The sequence below is a fragment of the Neovison vison genome, chromosome 2, assembly GCF_020171115.1.
Source record: "Neovison vison isolate M4711 chromosome 2, ASM_NN_V1, whole genome shotgun sequence".
Taxonomy (NCBI): Eukaryota; Metazoa; Chordata; class Mammalia; order Carnivora; family Mustelidae; genus Neogale; species Neogale vison.
Genome location: NC_058092.1, coordinates 184,377,737 through 184,398,771, shown reverse-complemented (window position 1 = coordinate 184,398,771; position 21,035 = coordinate 184,377,737). Strand labels below are relative to the sequence as shown.

General features: G+C 42.0%; 1 protein-coding gene across 1 annotated transcript; it reads left to right on the top strand.

Moving 5' to 3' along the window:
* Nucleotides 1-3,489: 3,489 nt before the first annotated feature.
* SAR1A (secretion associated Ras related GTPase 1A) lies at nucleotides 3,490-19,569 on the top strand. Its single transcript, XM_044239684.1, has 7 exons — nucleotides 3,490-3,598; nucleotides 8,192-8,265; nucleotides 8,390-8,509; nucleotides 8,948-9,013; nucleotides 12,205-12,308; nucleotides 15,315-15,446; nucleotides 17,260-19,569. Exons 2-7 carry the CDS (start codon nucleotides 8,208-8,210, stop codon nucleotides 17,374-17,376), a joined length of 597 nt encoding a protein of 198 aa, XP_044095619.1. The 5' UTR covers nucleotides 3,490-3,598; nucleotides 8,192-8,207; the 3' UTR covers nucleotides 17,377-19,569.
* The last annotated feature ends 1,466 nt before the right edge of the window (nucleotides 19,570-21,035 follow it).

Here is a 21,035-nt window from a genome sequence, read left to right as displayed (position 1 = left end):
TCACCCAATCCCTTGAGGATTCAAATGGGCCAAAAATGCAAAGGAAGGGCAAATTCTCTTTTTCTCTTCTTGAGCTTTGCCATCACATTTCCTATCCTCAGACATCAGAGCTCCTGGGTCTAGGGCCTTCAGGATCTAGGGCAGACACAGTGGCCCCCTGATTCTTCACTCCAAGGCCTTTCGGGCTTGGCCTGAATCATAACACCAAATTTCCTGGTTCTCCAGCTTGCAGATGGCAGATCTGGGACATCTTGGCTTCCATAACTATGTGAGCCAATTCCTCTAATAAATAAATCTCCTGATATATATGTGTATGTATGTATGTATATGTGTATACATACATATATACATACTGTGTATATAGATATATATATACATACATACATATACATATACATATACATGGAGAGCTATGAATACTGACACTTTTTCAATCCCCATTTTAGCTTCTGAGTCCTGTCTACCTAATAATACTGAGCATGTATAGGGGATAAGAATAGAGTGGGAGGGGATTACATAAAATTGCTCTGTTTCTATTATTGTTTATTATCCTAAAAGACCTATTTGTATTTCTTTTCCTGTGAATTGTCTGGTCTTATACTTGGCCTATTTTTCTAAAAATTTTGTTGAGATTCTATTTTGGAGAGAGAGAGAGAAAGCTCATGCGCGGGCGTGTGCACACCTGCTGTGAGCAGGGGGCAGGGCAGATGGAGAGGGAGAGGCAGAGAATTCCAAGCAGACTCATGCCAGTACAGAGCCAGATGCAGGGCTTGACAGGCAGCCCCAGATCATGACCTGAGCCAAAACCGAGAGTCAAATGCTCAACCCTCAACCAACTGAGCCGCCAAGGCACCCCTCCTTGCCCATCTTTCTAACAACAGTTAGTCTTTTCCTTTCACTTGTGATGTGATTATGCATATTTTTTCCCAATGTGCTGTCTTTGGGGTTCAGGGTGTCATCACTGTTAGGGCAGCACTTTTCTGTCATATAAAACTTTCCTGTTTTCTTGTAGTTGAATTCGCATATTTTTTCTTTTTTTACTTAGAAACTACAGGTTTACTTTCTTCTTTTGACGAAGACATAACAGACAAAAAACAAAAATAAAAACCCAAACAAGAAAACACGTGGTTAGATGTTTGAAAGCAAGGCTGGGCTCAAACAGCCTTCTGGTCAAACACAACTAAAAGTTTTGCTTAAGTGTTTAGGCAGTATTTTTGTTTATTTGTTTGTTTTTAAGTAAGTTCCATGCCCAGCATGAAGCCTGACATGGGGATTGAACTCATGACCTTGAGAGTAAGACCCAAGGTGAGATCGAGAGTTGGATGCTTAACCCCCGAGCCACCCAGGCACCCCTAGGTTTTCATTTTGTTTTGTACTACCTATTGTCCCAAACTTTTTATTATTTATTATTTATTTTTAAACATATAACTGAAACATTTATTGAAAACATACTCTGGAAAAATTGCTTACATGTACAACATTCTTCTTTCACTCATTTTAGAGCTGGGTACCCTGTGATCTGAGGTATCTGTCAACTTGCTCAAAGCTGCCCACTTGGTAAGGAGAGTTTGCAGCTATCCTGATAATTTGCCTGTGTGCTCATTCCTTCCTCCTGAGCCTCCCAAGCCATCCTTGTGGTTTGGGACTCCCCCACCCCAACCTCTTACAGCCAGCCTTCCATCAGGGCCAGTAATCCAATGCAGTAACTTGTGCTAAGGGAGCCCTATGTCTCCAGGATACACACACTAGGGGTCCAAGCCCTATGGACACAGTTCTGGTCTCACCAGAGCTGGGAGAAGCCTCAGAACATGGCTTTCTGTGTCTGGACAGGATTCAAACTCAATGCAGAAGACTTACAGAATAAAAAGAGCGGGGAAAGTGGCGAGCTTGTCCGTCCAGCTTCCTCTGAGTACTACTGGAGTTGTCAGATGCCACTTAAATTTTATTTCTGCACATATTTGGGTCTATTTCTGTATTTTGTTCTAATTGGTTTGTTTGGCTTTTCATGCACTAGTACCAAAGTGTCTTCTTTAAAGTTTTTATTTTCTTATGAGAGAGCGAGAGCCAGAGAGAGAGAGAGAGAGAGAGTGAGCACAAGCAGTGGGGAGGGTAAGAGCAACAATCATACTTCCTGATGAGCAGGGAGCCCCGATTTGGGGCTCAATCCCAGGACCTTGACCCCAGGACCCTGGGATCAGGACCTGAACCTAAGGCAGATGCTTAACAACTGGGCCACCTAGGCGCTCCCCTCTTTGCCCTCCTAAAGTGTTTTAATTACTGAGGATCTATAATATATTTGAGTATCTGATAGTGCTAGGTCCCCCTCCTTGTTCTTTTTCCAGAGCCTGTTCCCCGAATAGTCTTGTTTATTTTATTTTATTTTATTTTTTAAAGATTTTATTTATTTATTTGACAGAGATAGATCACAAGCAGGCAGAGAGGCAGGCAGAGAGAGAGAGGAGGAAGCAGGCTCCCCGCCGAGCAGAGAGCCCGACGCGGGACTCGATCCCAGGACCCCGAGACCACGACCCGAGCCGAAGGCAGCGGCTCAACCCACTGAGCCACCCAGTCTTGTTTATTTTTCCATTTGAATTTTAGGAAAAAATAGGGTAGTTTAACACACACACACACAACCTATTAATTCTATTAGTTCTTTTATGGGAATTATGTTAAATTTTGTAACTGTACTTAAGGAGAATTGAAATGTTTCTGGTATTGGGTCTTACTATCCAAAAACATCATTCATCTTGTCACTTGACTTAGTTTTCCTATCTGTAAAATTGGAGTAATACCAATCTCATAGGACTGTCTTCAGAATTAAATGAGAAAATGCTTGGGAAGGATGGCAGAGTAGGAGCTAACGTGCCACTTTGCCACTTCCTAGCCTATGAACTTGGGCTTGGTTACTGGACTATTCTGAACCTTGATTTTCTCATTTGCAGAAGGGGGAAAATAAATCTGCTTCATCTGCTGTTATCAAGGTCAAATACTGGGGGCATGTATGGCAAGAACTCAGTGCACCGGGGAACCTAAGGGCTCAATGAGTATTAGCTGTTCTTCCAAAACACAGGCTGTCGCAGAAAACGGTGACTGAAAGCAAAGGCTTTCTGGGATGCACCCTAAGTCGAGGCCTGTCGGGGCAACTCTTCGCTCTGAGAACCTACCTAGCCACTTGTCGAGGCTCCCGATTTGGCCCGACCGTCTGCGACGGCAGCCGGACTAGAAGCGGAGATCCACTGCCTCTGGGAGCACTGCGAGACTCCAGGCTCCTGCTCCGCCCCTGGAGCCTCGGCCCTGCCACGTCTCGCGCGCCCCGCCCCCCGAATGGTGGGGGGCGGAGCCAAACGTGGCCCGTCCCCGGGATCGCTTTGCACGCCTCAGGCCCGCCCCTCCGCGCTCGAGTCATCGGTAGGAGGTCCCGGCGTGTCTGAGCGCCGTGACGCTACGAGGGGGCGGGGGCAAGCACGCTCCCGGAAGTCCCGGGGGAGGGGGTGTTACGTATATCCGGCGAATAGCTGGCGGTCCCGGGTGCTGCTGGGCTGTGTGCTGTGAGGGAGGGTCGAAGCCGCCCGCCGCCGCCAGAGGAGCCTCCTTGGCCGTGAGTCGGGGGGCTGCTGCGAAGGAAGGAGCCGAGGGACGCGAGGGGCTGGGGCGGACGGCGGGGAGGGTCAGGGCGGAGGCCGGCTCAGGCGGGGTTGCTGTGTGTGTGGAGGGGGGGGAAGTGACACGCAGGCGGTTCTGTGGGGCCGCGGGGCTGGTTCTGGGTGGGGACGGGCCGACTTGGCCGGTCTGCTGCGTTTCCTGACAGCCCTTGGGGTGTCGGGTCGATCTGCATTCCTTTCGGGGTCCCGCAGCTGCTGGGCGGGATAACAGTATTCTTGTCTATACTGTGCGCTCAGGTTTGCGAAACGGTTTCACATCCCGTCTCGGAGGAGCCTCACAGCCCTGGGTCGGGCTGGTGGGGGTCCTTGATCACAGTCCTTGGTGCGGGGGAATAATAAGGCTCGGGAGGCACTGAATTGGCCAAGGCCCCACAGATAACGAGAGGAGCGCTCGAACCGGATCTCCTGACTCCCAGACCTGTGCGCACCCCCCTTCCCGACTCTCAGCTCTGTTATCGTCTGATGCCCTGGGTCTCGAACCCTATATTTTCTTCTTCCACCTTCCTCTTTTCCTTCCTCTTTTCAGTGCGTGGAAAAATTCCTTCGAGTGCATTTTGTATAGATTAGTGTTTTCTTCATGATTCTATCCTAGAGGCCGGGAGTGCACTTGTGAGGGCTGGCACTAAATTTGTCTCGGTTACTAATCTCCCCTGCTCTTGTCTTTTCTCTTTACCTCGACCCATCTGCTTAGGTCGTGACAAAGGACCTGTGGTGCTTTGCCTGGGGGCTTGACCTTTGGTATTTACGCTGCAGCTAAGCTTGGTTTCTTAGCTAAGAACCAACAGCCTGCTCTCCCAGATCTTTCAGGAATGGTGTCTCCAAGTTGTAAAGAGTATGCCTAAGAAATAATGAGTATATAGGGAGAGTAATGCATACATTATTGGCTAATGGTCAGCATTGGCTAGTGCTCTTCTTTTTTATTTACTTCATTCTCATGTGAGTCCTGAAATTGGCAAATTTTAGTTTGGGGTACATTGGCAGTGCTTTTCTGGTAGTTTAGAGTTCTTAAATTTTAGAGTACGCCAATTTGGCCACAAGATGCCATAAGGTGGTAGAGTGGATCAAGAGTAGGAGATAACTAGAATGCTAGTTATTAAAACACCATTCAGAAGGTGTGATAAATTGTAAGGAAGGAAACTTAAGATTATCATCTGTTTAGCAGGTAGGTTAAGGAAGTTTTATGTTTCTTTAAAAGCAGTTTTGTGATTTTGATTGGAATTTTATGTAATATTAACAGGAAGAGCTTTAGCTTTGGCATTTTAAAAGGAAGGTTTAAGTTTTGGCACTTAGACTTCTTTAGCTGAGCAGTTTTGGTTCAGCCAGCTGACCTAGGAGTGTCAGCATCCTTGTCTTGTTATCGAAGGCTAAGGACCCCTGCCCAGTAGGATTTGTGTGAGGTCGAAATGAGATATATGTGTAGGCACTGTATAAAACTGTAGAACTGCTCACGAGGGTTACAAACCCTAAGATTGCAAGGACGGAGGAACCATCAGAGCCATTTACTTAACTATGGAAATACAGTACAACAATACAGTACAACACTTTGGGTCCAGTAATGGTTTTTATTTTTTTAACATCACCTGAAGAGTTTCTTCAAGCACTTTTCCATCGATCATTTTGGAGGGACCTTTAATTAAAGCAGGAATGTCAAGGAAAGGTAAATTGGAAAATCGAACTAATTCAGTTACCATGAAAAAATTCCTTACGTGGGGGTTTTCCCATTGTCACCTTTGGAGAATTCACTGAGTTTGGAAGAATTCTAAAATGATGTGGTAAAACTTTACAAAGAGTCTGTAGAAGTGTTGACTGCAACCCTGTGTGTACAAATGAATATGTAACAGTGGGTTTTAAAGGAGTGATCAGAGTGGGAGGGATCATAAAGAGAGGTTCTCTGTAAAGGTGAGCCTCACTTCTCCAGGTTGTAGAGTGAGAAGAGTAGAAGGGAGAGATGACTGGTTCAGGGGAATTGCAGAGAAGAGGCACATTGTTCTTTTACTTACCTACAGTGGAAACTTAAAAACAGGAGCTTTGTCGGTGTATTTAAGTCATTAAACTTCTTAAAGTGCCGACTAAGTTATCAGACAAATTATTTAACATGCTAAATTTGGTCCCTGTCCTTCTCAAATATATGTAATATATATTAATATTAATATACATATTTTTAAATTTTATTTATTTGAGAGAGGGAGAGCATAAGCAGAGGGAATGGCAGAGGGAGAGGGAGAAACAGATTCATTGCTGAGCAGGGAGCCTGACGTGGGGCTCAATCCTAGGACCCCAGGATCCTGACCCAAGCCAGAGGCAGATGCTTACCCAACTGAGCCACCAGGCATCCTGCCAAAATATATTTTAATGTTACTGAAAAGGGCAACCCCCCCCCACAGTTAGTATTTTTTTTTTTTTTTGCAAAAGCTTTTGTCTTAGCCTCTGCTCTCACCCAAACTCCCAAGCCTCATTTGGCTTTCTGTGATAAGAGCCATAGAAAACAAGCATTAGGAAGCCCCTAAAGTTTATAGTCAGACCTGATTTTTTTTTAAAGATTTTATTTATTTATTTGAGAGAGGGAGGGAGCGAGCACGAGCTGGGGGTGGGGCATGGGCAGCAGAGGGAGAAGTAGACTCTCCACTCAACAGGGAGCCCAGTGCATGACTGGATCCATGACCTAACATGAAGGCAGTTGTTTAACCGCTTAGCAGACTGAGCCACCAGGTGCCCAGGCCTGATTAAAAAATACAAACAAAAAAACCAACTCAGTCACTGGACAGAAAAAAAGAATGATAATATACACACACACACATATATATGTATGTGTGTGTGTGTATGTGTGTGTGTGTGTGTGTGTGTATATATATATACACACACACATTTAGTTATTTAAGTAGTCTCTACCCTTAATTTGGGGCTCAAACTTACAATCCCAAGATCAAGAGTCACAGTTCCTCTTACTGAGACACCCAGGCACCCAGTGTAGCATTCTTTGAGGGAAGAATACAGGTGGGTTTTTGTGGATAACCCTGTTAAGGTCACTAGTAAAAGAAACAAAAGTTCATGAAAGTTGCATTTGATAACAATTGGTCCCATCTACCATAGCCTTGTGTTCATATGCTCTTCCTGATAAAGAGGAGTGAAAGTGGGGGAATCTTCTTCTTCTTTTTTTTTTTTTTTCTGCACCAAATCTGAGATATTGAGGCAAAAGTTCAGTGACCAGGAAATGGTGAACCTCAGAAACTTTGACACTAGTACTGGCTTTAGATCTTCCCTTTTTAACTTCTTTCAGAGGTCCTCTTGCTCATTACCAGCGTGTGTAGACTTTCTAGTAGCTTTGGGTGATCTTTTGTTTTGTTTAGGCTTATGGAAAACAGTATGAAAAGTGGTCCTACTATTAGTACTAATTAGGGTGTGTACTTGGCTAGGAACCTAGTTCTATGCCCTAAATAAGTACTCTTATTTTAAGAAAATCACTGTTTGTAAAATGGGTTATGTCTTGGTTACTCATATTATGAAAAGATTATCTTATTTCTTAATGTCTCTCCAAAATAGTGATATCATATCCTTTTATAAGTCGAGGCACAAATCTGTAAGAGGGGTTAAATAAATATTGTTTAAGAAAGGGTATTGGTGGGGCGCCTTGGTGGCTCAGTTGATTAAGATTTCAACTTTTGGTTCAGTTCATTGTCATGAGCTCACGGCTCCTTGCTTATTGGGGTGTCTACTTGAGATTCTCTCTGTCTCTGCCCCTCCTCACCTCCCACAAGCTCTCTTTCTTTCTCAAATAAATAAATCTTTGAAAAAAAGAATTGTCATTGGTAAGTGGGGCAGGGCAAATCATGTCAGCCATTGGGATTTTGGTAACTGTGTTTTAGAGCTGTTTACAAGGAAGGATTGATACACTTTTCATTCTTATTTTCTGTTTAGTGTATCGATGTGATGTTTTGATCTAATGGTTAGCACTCTGGACTCTGATCTAGATTATTGATGGGATTCATTTCCTAGAGGTTTTACTAATTGGTAATAGCTGTGGTGTATCTAGGGAATGTGAATGAGCAGCTGCCTGAAGGAGAAAGTTACACAGTAAAAGATGAAAGTGTATTTTAAAAAATTTTTTTTAAAGATTTTATTTTTATTTATTTGAGAGAGAGAGAGAGAGAATGAGAGAGGAAAGGTCAGAGGGAGAAGCAGGCTTCCCGCCCAGCAGGGAACCTGATGTGGGACTCAATTCTAGGACTCCAGGATCATGACCTGAGCTGAAGGCAGTTGTTTAACCAACTGAGCCACCCAGGCGCCCCGAAAGTGTATCTTTAACTCCTAGCCCTCGGAGTATCATAGATTGAAAACTGACAGAAAACCAGGATTTTGTACAGATCTGAGGACCCCAGAGACTTCCCTCCAGGGTGCAAAATCTTTATTATCTTATGCCTGAAAACATGGGACAATAAACATGCATCACAGCTACAGAATAAGAGTTAACTTCTCTGGAACTATACTAGCATTCAGAAAGCTAATGTTCGCTGCTTTCATATTTTATACAGGTAGTAAGCATTAATAATGTCTTTCATCTTTGAGTGGATCTACAATGGCTTCAGCAGTGTGCTCCAGTTCCTAGGTAAAACCATTTCCTTGAAATATATCATAGGTTTCAAACTTTGTACATTTCGTCCAGTGATCTAACACAAACAGCCTTTGGTAAGTAGAAAGCAAAATTATGTTAATTTTTTTTTCTTTTTTAGGACTCTACAAGAAATCTGGAAAACTTGTATTTTTGGGTTTGGACAATGCGGGCAAAACCACTCTTCTACACATGCTCAAAGATGATCGATTGGGCCAACATGTTCCAACATTACATCCGAGTAGGTTTGAAAATACCAGGTGACCTTTTGATAATTGAAGGTCATTGTCATGGTTGGAGGATGAATCCCCAGTTGACTCATTTCTTTTATTAACTGAGGTTTCAAAAGACAACTCACTTGAAAAAAAGTTCCTTGTAGGACACTCAGGTCACCTATCCCTAAATCTAACCCTCTGGGACTCTCAGTATCAGTTCTCACTAGTTCTCTAAGGGGACACATCTCCCATATCTACTTCTAAGAAGCAGCAGACAGACTTTGGAGAAAAAGAAACTTGGCTTTTTAGAATAATTTAAGAATGTTTTCATCCTTGTATCCTTTTCTTTCCAAGGTAAAAGCTTCATTAAGTTTTGCATTTGCATTAAGTTTTGCACAGTACTGGGAGCTGGGCCTTGTTGGATGGAGGAGTTTATGTCTTTTTCTGTTTTGACAATTTTTCAGCATCAGAAGAGCTGACAATTGCTGGAATGACGTTTACAACTTTTGATCTTGGTGGGCATGAGCAAGGTAAGAGAATGGAAGAATGCTGTTAACTTCTGGTTCTTTTTATTCCCTCTTTTTTTTTTTTTAAGCAGTGGGACATTTTTTCCTTTTTAAAATATGATTAAATTATGATTGAGCTCTTATTACTTAAAATTTTTAAGTACTTTCAGACTTACCAAAAATTGCATATAGAGAACTCTACTCCTTTATACCTTTTGCTCTAATTTATTAATCTCTGTGTAACACATAGTAAGTTATCAAACCTAGGAAGTGTTATTTTTATCTACTATGTAGTGTATATTTCTCTTTTTGTCAGTTGTCTCCGTAATCTCCTTTATAGCATTTTTCCTCTTGAGCAAGATCTAGTACAATATCAAATTTAATCGTGTCTCTTTTATATCCTTTATTCAGTGGAGTGTAAGTATGTAGAAAATTGTTATTATTTGTAAGTAATTTCAAATTTGTCAAAAGTTGCAAAAATAATAACAGGGAGGGGCGCCTGGGTGGCTCAGTGGGTTAAAGCCTCTGCCTTAGGCTCAGGTCATGATCCCAGGGTCCTGGGATTGAGCCCTACATCGGGCTCTCTGCTCAGCGGGGAGCCTGCTTCCCTTCCTCTCTCTCTGCCTGCCTCTCTGCCTATGTGTGATCTCTGTCAAATAAATAAATAAAATCTTAAAAAAAAAAGTTAAAAAAAATAACAGGGATATATACTTTTGGGTTTTTTTTTTTTTTTTTTTAAAGATTTATTTATATGGCAGAGACACAGTGAGAGAGGGAACATAAGCAGGGAGAGTGGGAGAAGGAGAAGCAGACTTCCACTGAGCAGGGAGCCGGATTTGGGGCCAGATCCCAGGATCCTGGGATCATGACCCGAGCCAAAGGCAGAGGTAAACTGAGCCACCCAGGCGCTGCTAACAGGGATATACTTGTCACCACTCTGATCTATTTAGTATACTCTATCCATATGGGGCGGTTGGTAGAACATTTCCTTCTACCATACTGTTTTTGTAGTACCTTTTGCCTTATGCAGGCCATGTCTGTTTGGTTCCTAGATTCCTATCAGGTATCTTGTGTGGGTTTTGGAGATATGTAGACCAGAGCAACTTTTTCTGATGGACACTTACTTTACATTTGGCAAGACTTTAGGCTTAGGAGTCAAACATTTGAGATGTGGGAATAAATATTATGCAGAGTAGGAAAAAAATTGAAATTTTGTCAGATTTATTCATTTGTTATTAAATTGAGTTGAGAAGTTTCCTTTTGGAGCATTCATTGTATTAGGTTGAATTAAATATAGCTTTTTAAAAGCGTAGTTAAAAGGATAGGATATTGGTAATTTTAATTTTTTAGCCAAATAATTTTTTTAAAAATTTTATTTATTTATTTATTTTTAAAGATTTTATTTATTTATTTGACAGACCGAGATCACAAGTAGGCAGAGAGGCAGGCAGAGAGAGAGTGGGGGAAGCAGGCTCCCAGCCAAGCAGAAAGCCCGATGTGGGGCTCGATCCCAAGACCCTGGGATCATGACCTGAGCCGAAGGGCAGAGGCTTTAACCCACTGAGCCACCCAGGTGCCCCATATTTGAGCCAAGTAATTTTAACCGAAAATCTAAGGAGTGATCCAAATGATTTTGTAGTCAGCGATTTCATTAACATAATTACATTTATTTTAGTCACTTAATATTTATATCCCACAAAATCATATGTAGTATGATCATAATCACATAAAATACTTGTACAGAAAAAAGATTGAACAAATATATACAAAAATATTAGCAGTAGGTATGTTTCGATGGAGGATTATAGATCATCTTGTGTCCTTTTTTCTGTAATGAGCTTGTATTGTTTTCATCTGGGTAGGAATGGGTGTATGGTGGCTTTTTTGCTTCTTTCAAAAGGATTTTTAACTGCTTACAAATTGAAATTCAGGGTAATACAGTTGTAAGAACTGAACTGAGACCACTTTGAGAATGTAGGAAAGATGTTTTTAGACCCCTAAACTGAGACTTAGGGTGGTATTCGGTGTGATAAATTTAGGTTTCAGGTTTTGATAGATTAAGAAGGGGAGGAATGTGTTACGTGTAGTTTTGTTTTGTTTGAGGAAAATTTATTTAACAAATTACTTTATCTTAATAACTTAGTCACCATTTTACAAAAATTACTAAAATGCTATATATTTGGAGATTTCCTTTAAAAAAAAAAAGTATAAATTTTAACTTAGAAAAGTAGGCCAGGCTTAGGGTGCCTGGCTGGTTCAGTCAGAAGAGCATGCAACTCTTGATCTCAGGGTCATGAGTTCAAGCCTCAGGTTGGGTACAGAGATAACTTAAAAAAAAAAAAAAAAGTAGTTCTGGCTCCATATAACAAATTGAATATACACTCAGCATATGAATATGGAAAGCAAAAAGTGAAAGTTCCCCCAGCCTCTCCCTATCACACTCTCTAAGAGATAACGGTTATTAACTTTTTGATGTGGATATGCTTTGTTACTCATCCCAGTGAAAGTAGTAGAAATGAATGGCTTAGAAATGATAATATAATTAAAGTATTGCTTCCCAAACCATTATCACTTCATGGCATAAACAAAAAAATAAATAAAATTTATAAGGCCTCTTGGGTTAAGTATGGGAGACTGAGGTAATTGCCTGGAAACTTCAACCACTTGTCAGGCCCCATCTCCTGAGAGTGGACGGAGCGGGTGTGTCATTACACGTACACATTGGTTAGTTAGGAACTAACTTGGGACTAAATGGTGTCTGAACAGGTAATATGCATCTTGATGAATTTGGTTTTAGGGGTGAGGTTGGTCATTTAAGGTGAGTCAAAGTGACTGGGTTTCAGACAGTAGGGAGTTGTGGAAACTTTGCCAAATGGAAGAGCCCAGATTTCATCTAAGGGGGGACTTAGTTCCAGCTGATCAGTGACATGTGGGCAGGTATGTGTGGGATTGCCATATGTTGCAGTTTTTCTGAAAATCAGGCAGAAAAACCTTGATTTTTTAATCTGAAAAAAATCAGGTTCATGGAATATCAGAGTATATATATATGTACTTTGTTCTGATTTAATTCTGGTTGGGACTTGGAGAATCCATATGGAATTGAATGCTATTGAAACCAAGCCAAGGTTTGCCCATTTTAGGACAAAAAAATAGATACATTTTTCAAAATACTTAAAAAAAAAAAAATTAACGCAACTACAAACTTTGTATTCCAGCACGTCGCGTTTGGAAAAATTACCTCCCAGCAATTAATGGGATTGTCTTTCTGGTCGACTGTGCAGATCATCCTCGCCTCATGGAATCCAAAGTTGAGCTAAATGTACGATTATATTTTTTCTTTTCTTGGCCTCTGTTTCTTTTAAGGAATACAGGTCAGTAGTGCCAGTACTTCAGCATTCCAGTTACCATTTGATAAAAGTCCTAGTTACAGGAAGAATGTGTTTTAAATCCAAAGACCTTGCTTTTCAGTGTCCTGAGGAAACTCAGCTTGAACTTGAGGAAGTTAACCTTGTTTATATCTATCATAGGGTGACTTTGTCCAATTTGCTCCCACACTCCCCAGCGTGTGCCTCTTGCCTTGGCATAGTGAATGCGTTTTCCCTTCACATACCATAGATGGTCCCTGTTTCAGAGTGAAACCTAAAGAGAGAGATTAAGGGTTCTTTATGTGTTTGAATCTAGGTTCTCACTCTCTGTCTGCCCCGCTCACACTGAATGACTTCACAGACATTCACAGTCTGTTCCAGTCGTCAGTTTGGGTCATGGGCAGCATTTGATACCGTCAGGTTTTCACCTTCCTCAACATAGCATTTGCTCGGCTTCACAGTTCTTGTCATGTTGTCTTTGTTAATCCCTACTGGGTCACCCTGCACCTCTTCTTTTTATTTTATTTGTAACTGTCTTCTGCATTCTTGTTCCTGGCCGTTTGAACCTGTGCCCCATTTATTGTGAATCTAGAGCTCTGGTCTCTTGTAGAATCATTTATACGGCATTCCTTCCCTTACTTGACCTCTTGGCATTGGCATTCTCTCTTTCTTTGAGCTCCCATTTGCATTCTTGGTTTTGGTGTGCTCTCTCTGGCTAATACTTCTCAGATTCTTTCACAGGCACCCATTCCCCTCCTTAGCCCTTAAACCTTGGTGTTCACTAGGGTCTGTACTTCCTCCCAGGCTGGTCAAGGCTGCATCTCATTCCTTCTTCTGCCACATGCCAGTGACTCCCCTATGGATTTCTCTTGTTTAAACCTCTCTTGAGGTCCAGCCTCATACATAATGCTGCCTACTAAAGAGCTTCACCTGCCAGTTCCAGTCTCCGGGAAGAATAGATCTCTTCCTGACCATCTACCTGGACATGCGGTCCAGATACTGTGAATGACCAGAGATTTCACTACCACCCTGCCACATTCTAAAATGCTAGAAGGAACTTTTTCAGACATATCATTGGCCTATTTAATATTCTTTAATAGAATTCTATCACCTTCTGGATAAAATCCACAAGTCTTTTGCATAGCACGTAAAGTTTTTCCTGATCTTTCCTCTGTTTATTTCTCCAGCTCCTTTTCTCTTTATTGCCTGCCTTGAACTACATTCCAAACATAGAGAACAACTTGTCCTTCCTTCACTATGCACAAATGTCCCTGCCTGGCTTTCTCATCTGACCCCCACCCACTTTAACTGGTAAATTAAAAAATGTCCTTTGGGAGATCCCAGAGTTCAGCCATGACCTCTTATAGGAAGCCTTCCCTGACCTCTCGGACTTAGACTCACCACCTTATCAGTGTCTCTGGTCTTTACTGGTTTTCTTGTAGGTGTCCTCATCAGATTGTGAACTTAGAAGGGACCTAGTTTTGTTCTTTGTGAAACGCTTGCATTTAGCAAAGCATCAGACATAGAGTAGCATCTGGTTAGTATTTAATCAACAAATGACATCCTTACTCTGATTTTGTCTTAATACTTCCGGGAACCTAAGATGGTCAGAAGTATGTTGCTCATTATCCCTTCAGCTCTACTGTCCTTTCCAAGCTTTTCCTGTCAGTGGGCACTCGGTTCCCAGGCTCGAAATCTCTGCCAGCTCAGGCCCCTCTTACTTGTCTTATCATCCAGACATCAGTCTCTTTACTTCTTTCTTCACAGTGCCTGCTGCACTCACTGTCCCTTGGGTGCTGTCATCTTAGGCTAGGTCATTATCTCTTACCTGAGCACCCATAGATACTTTGTGTGAATTCATTGTGTTTTTTTTTTAATGCACAGATTTTTTTTTTTTTTTTTCGGAGAGTGGGAGTGGGAGAGGCAGAGGGAGAAATAGATTTCTTGCTGAGCAGGGAGCTGGATGTGGGTCTTGGTCCTAGAACCCTGAGATCATGACCTGAGCCGAAGGCAGACGCTTAACTGACTGAGCCCCCCAGGCAACCCCTTACACACAGATTCTGTCTAGAAATTTCTGGATTTGGGGTCTTCAGGATCTGTTGCAGCTAACTTCTTAGGCTGGCACCGTAATGTTGATCATGCCTTCTCATTCTGTTACTGCCGTGTGTCAACATACAAAGACAGGCAATTCTCCATGTGGCTTTCTGAACTCTTTCCTACCATAAAGCCATTGCTTATATTCTTCCTTCTCCTTTCCATCTATCCAAATCCTGCCCCTCTTTTAGAGCCTAGTTTGTGGTCCTCTACTTTGCTAAGACTTTTCCTTAAGTCCACCATTTTCCCTTCCATTTGATTTCCCCAAACGTCTGTTAGTATTTGTATTCTGTCCCTGTTCATTGTGACACTTAATCATACACTTGCTTTGCTTTGCTGACAGATGTATGAACATAGAGTGAGGATTTCTTGAGGCCAGGGATATGTCTTACCTTTCTTTTTGTACTCCTTTCAGTGCCTGAGATAGTGCTTTGCACACACTGAGCACTCTGTACACTCGGGGACTTCCTGTAGCCCTCCTTGAGACTCTGTAGCCAGAGCATTCAGTCTTCTACGACCGTGCTCAGTGGAGAGCCCGAGGATGGTCTGTGGTTGAGTGATTTATCTCAGAGTTAAGGTTGAGGCAGTTCTCCTGCCTTGTAAATAGGCACAGCCTTAAGTTGCAATTGTTTTGAAGCTGTTAGGGGATTTTTACCTAATGTCAAGGTAATTTTTTAGGGGCTTCTACGTAACATTAAGAAAGTTGTATAATGTCAAGATTTTTAGATCATCGCTCAGGTATAAAGACTATCAGATATTTCTCTTTACATTTGATTCATTGTAGACAAGTGATGGTCTGGGTGGTTTTCATGATCTAGTGGGCATTCATAGATTCTCACCTAGTTCTTCCTTTATGTTGTCTTTAGGCGCTAATGACTGATGAAACAATATCCAATGTGCCAATCCTGATCTTGGGTAACAAGATTGACAGAACAGATGCGATCAGTGAAGAAAAACTCCGTGAGATATTTGGGCTTTATGGACAGACCACAGGAAAGGTAAGAGAAAAAGCGTCAGGGGACATATTATTAAGGAAATTCACAGTGTTTGAGAAATTAATGTTTTACTATCTGGATTTTACTTGTCTTTCAAAAGTTTAACCGGGCCTAGGATTGGTTTTGCCATAGGTGATTTGTAGTCACTGTGAAGGCAGGAGCCTGTTCTTTCACCATTGTCTGAGGAAATTTTCCTCAGGTATATGAGGATGAAGAAATTGGGAGGAAAGTCAGGCTTACCAATTTAAGAATTTTCTGACTCTCTTTCAAATCTCATTCAGAGAAATCTTTTTTGAAGAAGGCTGCCTTAACCAGAAATCAGTTTTTTTTTTTTTTTTTTAAGATTTTATTTATTTATTTGACAGACAGAGATCACAAGCAGGCAGAGAGGCAGGCAGAGAGAGAGGAGGAAGCTGGGGCTGGATCCCAGGACCCTGAGATCATGACCTGAGCCGAAAGCAGAGGCTTTAACCCACTGAGCCACCCAGGCGCCCCCAGAAATCAGTTTTATTTTTGATTGGAGATTTCAGGTTATGAAGAAGAGTGATTATTCATGATCACTTTCCAAGCACTGAAACCCTAGCACTGGATTATCGTCAGTGTTCCTTGCTGAGCGAGGTAGGACTGTGATCCCTAATTTGAAGATGAGGAAAATCAGTGATTTGTTCAGATCTACACAACAAGTCAGTGATAAAACCAGGAATAGAACCTGAGTCTCCCGGATCAGTAGGTTATATGCTGTTTCCAGTTGGAAGGAGAGCTTGCTGCAGTGCTTGTGAGAGAAAAAATCTAGACCAGCAGTAGTTAAGCGGGAATTCTGGTTTTTTCAGCTTGAAGTTTTGGCATGATCAGTTTTAAAAATTTTCCTTTTCTGAGATCTCTGATAACCTGACTTTTTTCTTTTTATGGTTTCTTATTTCTAAGTGTTACCTCTTCTTGATTAGCTATTTCTTTCTAGAAACACTGACTTTAATTTAATTTCCCCTCTTCTGCATGAGTGTTATACAACATGAATTCTTAAATTCCTTGATATAATTTATTTCTGAATGTTTGTGCTAATGAGAGTGTTCTTTTTCTTTTTTTTTTTTTTCCCTTAAGTTTATTTATTTGAGAGAGAGTGCACAGAGAGAGAGAGAGCATGAGCAAGGGGAGGGACAGAGGGAGAGGGAGAAGCAGATTGGCCGCTGAATAAGGAGTCCCAAGTAGGGCTCAATCCTAGTATCCTGAGATCATGACCTGAGCTGAAGGCAGATGCTTAATTCACTGAGTCACCCAAGCACCCTTCCTTTTTTTTTTTTTTAAAGATTTATTTATTAGAGAGAGAGCATGCATGATAGGGGGAGGGGCGGAGGGAGGGAGAATCTTGAGCCAACTCCCACTAAATGAGGAGCCCTGTATGGCGCTGGATCTCACAACCCTGCGATTATGACCTGAGCTGAAACCAAGAGTTGGTCGTGCTGAACCAGCTGAGCCATCCAGGTGCCTCAAGAATGTCCTTATTTCCAAGAGTCTTGGACTTCTCTCCATCAAAGAACATGCTGGTTCTGTGGGTCCTAGTGGCCTTTTTCTTGGTTAGCTGCAGTAACTTACCAGATGTTGGTGTGTTCAAAGTAAAGGCTCTTCACTGTGCTGCTTATTTTGTCTTGAAAGCATGACGCTCTGGGGAAGATAATCTATATGGCTTTGACCCCATTTTTATAAGTAATTCCTACTTCCATTTGCTTTTGAGGAACAAAGAGAGTGATTTGTGATCACCCTTTCAAGCTTTTCCACCACGGGGATGCTAACAGGCCTTTCTTGGTTTTGCCTCCCTTAGGGGAACGTGACCCTGAAGGAGCTGAACGCCCGCCCCATGGAAGTGTTCATGTGCAGCGTGCTCAAGAGGCAAGGCTACGGCGAGGGCTTCCGCTGGCTTTCCCAGTATATTGACTGATGTTTGGACAGTGAAAATAAAAGAGTTTTCCTTCTCTGGACTGATCCTATTCACAGCTTCCTCATGAACTTTTCTAATAGAACAAGGAAAGCTCTTCAGCCGTGTCTGGCGTTGAGAAGCCAAGAGTCTCTGTCAGCTCTCTCATCGCCCAGTGGTGACATGTGCTCTTCTCCACACTGTCGGGAGGTAACGCTGCCTCACGTGCTGGTGCAGCTCAGCATCCTGGGACTTGGAAGTTGGCAGGATTTGCTGGGTAAAGCTGTGTGCCATCCTGGGGCACCTGAAAAGAAAAACACGTCTCACCACTGTGGTTGATTTCAAAGAAAGTGATTCTATTTTTTAAAGAAAGCGTTGTTAATGTCATTGGTGTCCCTCCTAACTTTCTGAGTTCAAAATTTACTTGGTCCAGAGTTTTCTCTCTCTTTTTTTTTTTTTTTTTTTTGGTCTAGTGAATGGCATTTAGCTTCTTCATAAAATTATGCACATGAAACATGTTGGAGGCCAGAGCTCAGTCGAGTAAACTTAGTCCTGTTGAGTTACCAGGTCAGTGAGCCAAAGCTCCCCGGCTCTCTGATGGCCTTGTGGTAGGTGGCGCCAGCCTTGCACACAGAGGAGCAGGAGAGGCCCCGGTCGGCCTGGTGGCGGCAGCAGGTTTCCACTGTGTTCAGCCAGGGTCGTTCCTCACCTGGTTTGTACAGCAGATGGTTGGTTTGCTGTGGAGGAGTTCAGTATAGAGTGGTGATTTTATTATTTTTACTTACAAAGCTACACATTTCAGGCAGTCTTTGCTCTTATCTCTCCATAGCACCTTTTTCATTTTCAATTATAAAAAAGAATGACTTTTGCATCAAAAGAGAACATCCCCCATGTTCTCCTATACTACAGGCATGTGTCTGTTAATTTTGCACAGAGTCTAGGAGAACATTTTGGGGATAGGTGAGTCATACAGGGCAGTTACAGTTGAAGGGCTTTTAATTCTGTGAGTGAGAACTTAAAAACCTGGCATTTGTAGCATTTGTTTGGATCCAGGAAAGATTTTATTTAGTGGGGTTTAAAATCCTCATGTGCAAGATTTGACTTCTTTATTGGAATGTTCATGAGCGCTTTTTCTAGGTTACTTTTTGGGGGAGGGGTTGTGGTATGAAATTGCCTTTCTCCATGCCAGAAATAAGCTGGGGAAACTGAGGACTTCGTGTAGTGTTGTTCTTTCTGCGCCAGTGTCACTTGTCATTAAGAGCTCAGTATAAAAGCCTCAGCATGCCCAGTCATGTGATGATCATTTTTATAGCATTCCTTTTTTTTAGTGCCATGTGTAAAATTGGATTTTCAGGATCTTAGACCCTCTCTTAAAATGGGTGGGTGTTTTCATTTTTGTTTAATGAGAGATTACAAGTAGTTTCCTCAAAACAAAATTATGATGCAAAGGTTTGAAATAAATTCAGTGGAATTTTGGTGTCTCATGTGAGGGTAGGGAAGTGTGGGTAATATTCCAGGGGCGAGTAGGAGTGTTACTCTTTAATGGACTTCTCACTGTCAGTTTTCAGTACTGACCTATTAGGAAAGGATACTTTCTCACTGCCAGTAAAGGATAAATCTGGGAAGAGCGTGCCTTTCCTCTGTTAGCAAGCATAGCTGGATTGCAACAAAACTGTTGGTTTGGAAAGGGTGAAAGCCTTAACTGAACAAATGTAGCTAATGGTGAATGAACTAGGTAGTTAACATAATTTTAATTTCCTTTGGCTAAAGGTAACCCATACTTCTTTATCCAGAGACTTGAGAAGTATGATTGCAGCGCTAGTTTTCTTGTTCTTGGTTTTGTTTTTTCCTCTTTGTCCCTGACCCCTTCGTAGCAAGCTAGAAAACTATGGATTCTACACAGCTCAGCTCTTTGTGAAAGTGGTTTACTTTGGCCACTGGAGAAAGAGGGGATTGAAAAGTCTGGCATCTGTCTATTTCCTGCTCCACAGAAAACACTGTTCCTATGAAAAGATTGCAAAAGAAGCTGCTGTGAGGAGCTTGGCTCTTAACAGAGAGGATCAGAGCTTTGTACAGGAACTCCTATGAATTGAGACTTTTCATTCTGTTTTATCAGAGTGCATATGTGTCCTATTTCAGGAAAAGTTAATTAAAACAGTCATTTACAAAAGAAAGTCAATCTGTATCCTAAGCATTTTAATAAAAAGTTAAAACAGACTTGATTTCTTGTGCCATTTATTTTTTCATTTATTTGGAAGGCTTTGTTCTGGTTTTGAATGTGCCTTGACATTTGTTGTTTGTGTGGTGGGGGTGACGAAGCAAAAGTTGTTTCCTACTTAGGGAAAGAAATATTTACAAAGGTTATGAGAGACAAGTTTTGCTACTGGGAGGAAAAAAAAAGGGCTAGGCCAGTTCACACATTCGAGAGGCTTCAGACATGTGGTGATCCCAGGACTGGTGGTGTACTTCTTTTTAGCAAAATCTACTATTAACACGTTAGTAAGGACTGGGGCCAGTTTAGCTGTTTACCATTCTCCACTTTATACAAAATCGGAGAGATTCGGTTGAGAGCTACATTTGGTAAAACAGGGAAAGCAATGAAATGTGTGCTTGTGCATTTACCAGGTTTGTAGGACCTTGTTTTTATAGAAAACCCAAATGAGATTCTAAAACTAAAGCAATGGGACAAATAGAATGGAAGCAAAATGCAACAGGTCCTTTTTGACCAAGTATTAAAAGTGTTAGAGGCATCTTGTGATTGAAACTAATGTCCCTGTTACTAAAATGATGCCGTGGGTCCTATGTTTATATATAATATCTGTTGTTTGAGTTAGAGTGGGACATGAGAAGTACAGACTGAGTCAATGAACCCAGCACTCAAGGGGTCTCACCTTGGCTGCTGGCTGTGACTTGGGACTCTTTTTAATGTGCTGTAAACAGAAAAACCTGACGCATCATGGTTCATGCTGGAGGCTTGAGCGTCATTAAGGGAGAATAATGGACTCGAGAGAGAAAGGAACTCTTAATTGCTAGGAGGTTGGGATTTAGATTTTCCTGTGATCGAGGCATCTTCAGTGTCAACAGAGCGGAAAGAAAACCATGCCTGCTATGGAAGACTGCTTATTTCAGTCCCACCTCATACTATGATGGGTCATTTAACTTTCTCCAGCAGGCTTATTGGATAAAACATCATTAGTTTTATCCAGAAATTGAGGCAGAAAGATTAAGTAATTTAAGTAGTAATTGAATCATCTTTGTTAATGCTTGCATAAATAATGCACTACAATCTTCCAGGCTGCTGCCTGACCTGTGTGTGTGGGGGGGGCGATAAAAGAATGCTGTCTTGGGACGCCTGGGTGGCTTGGTTAAGCAGCTGCCTTCGGCTCAGGTCATGATCCCAGCGTCCTGGGATCGAGTCCCACATCGGGCTCCTTGCTCAGCAAGGAGCCTGCTTCTCCCTCTGCCTCTGCCTGCCATTCTGTCTGCCTGTGCTCGCTCTCTCTCCCTCTCTCTCTGATAAATAAATAAAATCTTAAAAAAAAAAAAAAAGAATGCTGTCTTGTGACATAAAATTCAAATTTCAGTTTCCATAAGGAAACTTCTACTGGAGCACAGCCATCCATTCCCTCAGGTTTTGCCTACTACAGCTGCAGACTTGGGCGTTGGAGAGTTTATGGTCCCCA